The sequence below is a fragment of the Histoplasma capsulatum genome, genomic scaffold (assembly GCF_000149585.1).
Source record: "Histoplasma capsulatum NAm1 scaffold_1 genomic scaffold, whole genome shotgun sequence".
NCBI lineage: Eukaryota > Fungi > Ascomycota > Eurotiomycetes > Onygenales > Ajellomycetaceae > Histoplasma > Histoplasma mississippiense.
In genome coordinates this window covers 6757620-6760293 of record NW_001813982.1, presented here as the reverse complement: position 1 = coordinate 6760293, position 2674 = coordinate 6757620, and the positions used below count along the sequence as shown (strand labels likewise).

Here is a 2674-nt window from a genome sequence, read left to right as displayed (position 1 = left end):
GGGGGGGGGGGGGGGGGGGGGCCTGAAAGATACGTGGGGGATAGAGGGGAAAGCGGTCAACTTGCCTAATTGGTCGTAATGTTTCTGGAACGGTGAAAGGTAGTAACCTGAACCCGTCCGATCCATGTTTACTCCATTATCTGATGATACATTTGGGAGGGCAGCTATCGTTGGCGTTGCCGGATTAGGCGAAGTCGCCGAAATGAAGTGTTGGCCGTTGCTACCGTTCCCGTTGCTGCTATAGCTGCTGGACGCGGGCAATATTGGCGGTGGCAGGAGTTGGTGTAGCTGCGGAGTATCCTTTTGCTGCTGGGTTTGAATTCCTGCGCCGGGTATGGAAATGCCGCCTTGTAGGTTAAAGCCGGGGGACTTAGCGGTGGAAGGTGACGAGATATGGGAGGTTGGAGTGGGATGCAGTTGAGGGGAACTCATAGTATGGGCATCCTCACGATGTGCCTGCGAGATATTAGAATGGTCAAGCTTTGGTGTCTCCCCAACCTTGTGGCGATTGACAGACTGTCTGTTGCTATCGGCTCGTGAAAGAGGGGAGTTTTGGCTTATGGTTTGTCCAGCAGGCTTGGCTGATAGCATATTGGGACTGCCACTCTTCAGACGCAACTCAGCCTGAACGTCAATGCCTATAATTATGAGAGAAGAGCAAGGGAGTACGGAATACAATTAGTCTATGGCTTGAATAATTTTTGTTTCGCATCAATACCAACGCACGTCGCCACGAGTGAGGTGTAGTACCTTTTTCCAATAGAATTCGCTCCAGCAGCGAATTCTTATAGCGGAGCATTAGACATTCATCAGCAGCATTGCGGTGACTCTGCTGCAGCGACTGCAGGGTTTCCTCATTGTGCTTGATGGTAGTCTCCAACTGCTTCATGTACTCGGTTCGCCGTTCCCGAAACGCCGCTTGCGCTTGTCTATTCCTTTGCTTGCGCTCTTCGGAGGTGGCATATATCTACAGACATCGCTCCAATCGCATTGCCAGCGGCAAAGGGAGAACAGAAATTAGCAAGTAGATAATAGTATATATATAAAAAAAACTCAGTTAAACGGGAGAGTAGATACTACTAGTAGTACTAGTAGTTCTGTGAATAATGAAACAGAAAGGCCAAAATCTCAAGCGATAGCTCAGGAAACGACATACCGGCTTGCGCCCTCCCTTTCGCTTCTGCCGTTTGACAGCGCCTTGAAGAAGGATTTCACCATCTGGTTCTGGCGTTGAGACTGATGAACTGCTAGAACCCTCAGGGTTGGGTTCGGATTGCGGAATTACCTCCTCCATTCTCATGCCATTCCGCGAATTAATCTGGCTGACATAGACCACAGATCCCATATCATGCAGAGAAAGATGAAAGTCGAAGGATTGCAAAATTGAGGTGGTTAGGATCTTGGGGGAGAAATTGGGGCAGAAATTGTGGGGAGGGGGGTATTTGACAAGCTGGCTGGAACCGAATCTCGGAAGCGGGGAGGCGGAAGGGCGGAAGGGCTGCGTCTAGGTTGCAGAAACGCGCGGCTAAAGTGGCTAGAACGGGCGAGAAGTGGAAGCCACGAAGAGGAACATAGAGTGATAGGAGGGACGGTGGAAGAGGAAGAATCAGGCAGTTGCAGCAACAACATGAACAGAGACGGCTGCTGGCTTAAAGAAGCCAAAGGGCCAAAGGGCTGGAGAAAGAACAAGAGGCCCCGGGGGGGGGGGGGGGGGTGGGATTGGGATCTGGGATTTGGGATTGGCCGGGATTGGCCTGTATTGACCCGGCTAGTAGGGACTACAAACTATGTTGGCCTGTCTTGGCGGGGAAGGTGGGGGGGGGAGACACCCTTATTGCGGCAGGGATGAATGCATGGAGACACTGGAGACACTGAGTGTGCGCCGCCTAAATTGTTTGTTGCTGGACGTACTGTACGAGCACTACTTCATGCTGGCTGAAGCGGGATGCTTCATTTTTACAATGGACGGGACTTGTTATTATTCCTATCTTTTTACTCCGTACTTTTTGTTCGTTTTGCTTCCTTTGTGCGTGGTGAGCAGCTGCGGGGAATGACGTGGGATGATGCATGTTGCCCCGATCAGCGCTTTTCCACTCAATTATCCTGCATATCGCCTAAACAACCAACGGTAAAAAAGGGCGACGTTAAATACATGAATACCAGGCTATCAAACCGAACTAGTATTGTTAATGAGGAAGTTGCCGCAATACCGCGGAGTCCGGCTTCGCTTGTTCGGGGAAGAATTGAAAAATGGCAGTGCCTTCGGTGGTGGGGAAGAAGCTGGTGTGGGCGCCTCGCCACAACTGGCAACTTGTATTATTTGTATAGGTGCAGCCACAAGGAAACGTGGATATCTTCATCACAGCATTGAGTACGGAGTACGGAGTATGAATATAATTAAGTGCAGAGAATAGGTTAGTATTCAGCCACTTCAATATAATCAATATTTTGACTGTTAACATTGATGATAACCAAGTACAAATTCTAGAAACTAAGATAATAATTCGTAATTTTAGATTTTTTCTTTTTGCGAAAAGGTTTATATCAGCATATTCTATACAGATCTGTACACTTTGATTTGAATATATCTAGCCCCTAAATATTTCATGCACTGTACCTAACTATGGAAAAGTTACCTGAAATTGGGAATAAGCGGGGGACACGATTAAGTTTA

The 2674-nt window shown here is 48.5% G+C and overlaps 1 protein-coding gene across 1 annotated transcript; it reads right to left on the bottom strand.

The window, feature by feature from the left end:
* Nucleotides 1–56: 56 nt before the first annotated feature.
* Nucleotides 57–1294, bottom strand: HCAG_01916 (predicted protein; the record flags this gene model as incomplete). Its single annotated transcript, XM_001544819.1, has 4 exons — nt 57–65; nt 133–638; nt 727–784; nt 1157–1294. 4 exons carry the CDS (start codon nt 1292–1294, stop codon nt 57–59), a joined length of 711 nt encoding a protein of 236 aa, XP_001544869.1.
* Between the last annotated feature and the right edge of the window lie 1380 nt (nt 1295–2674).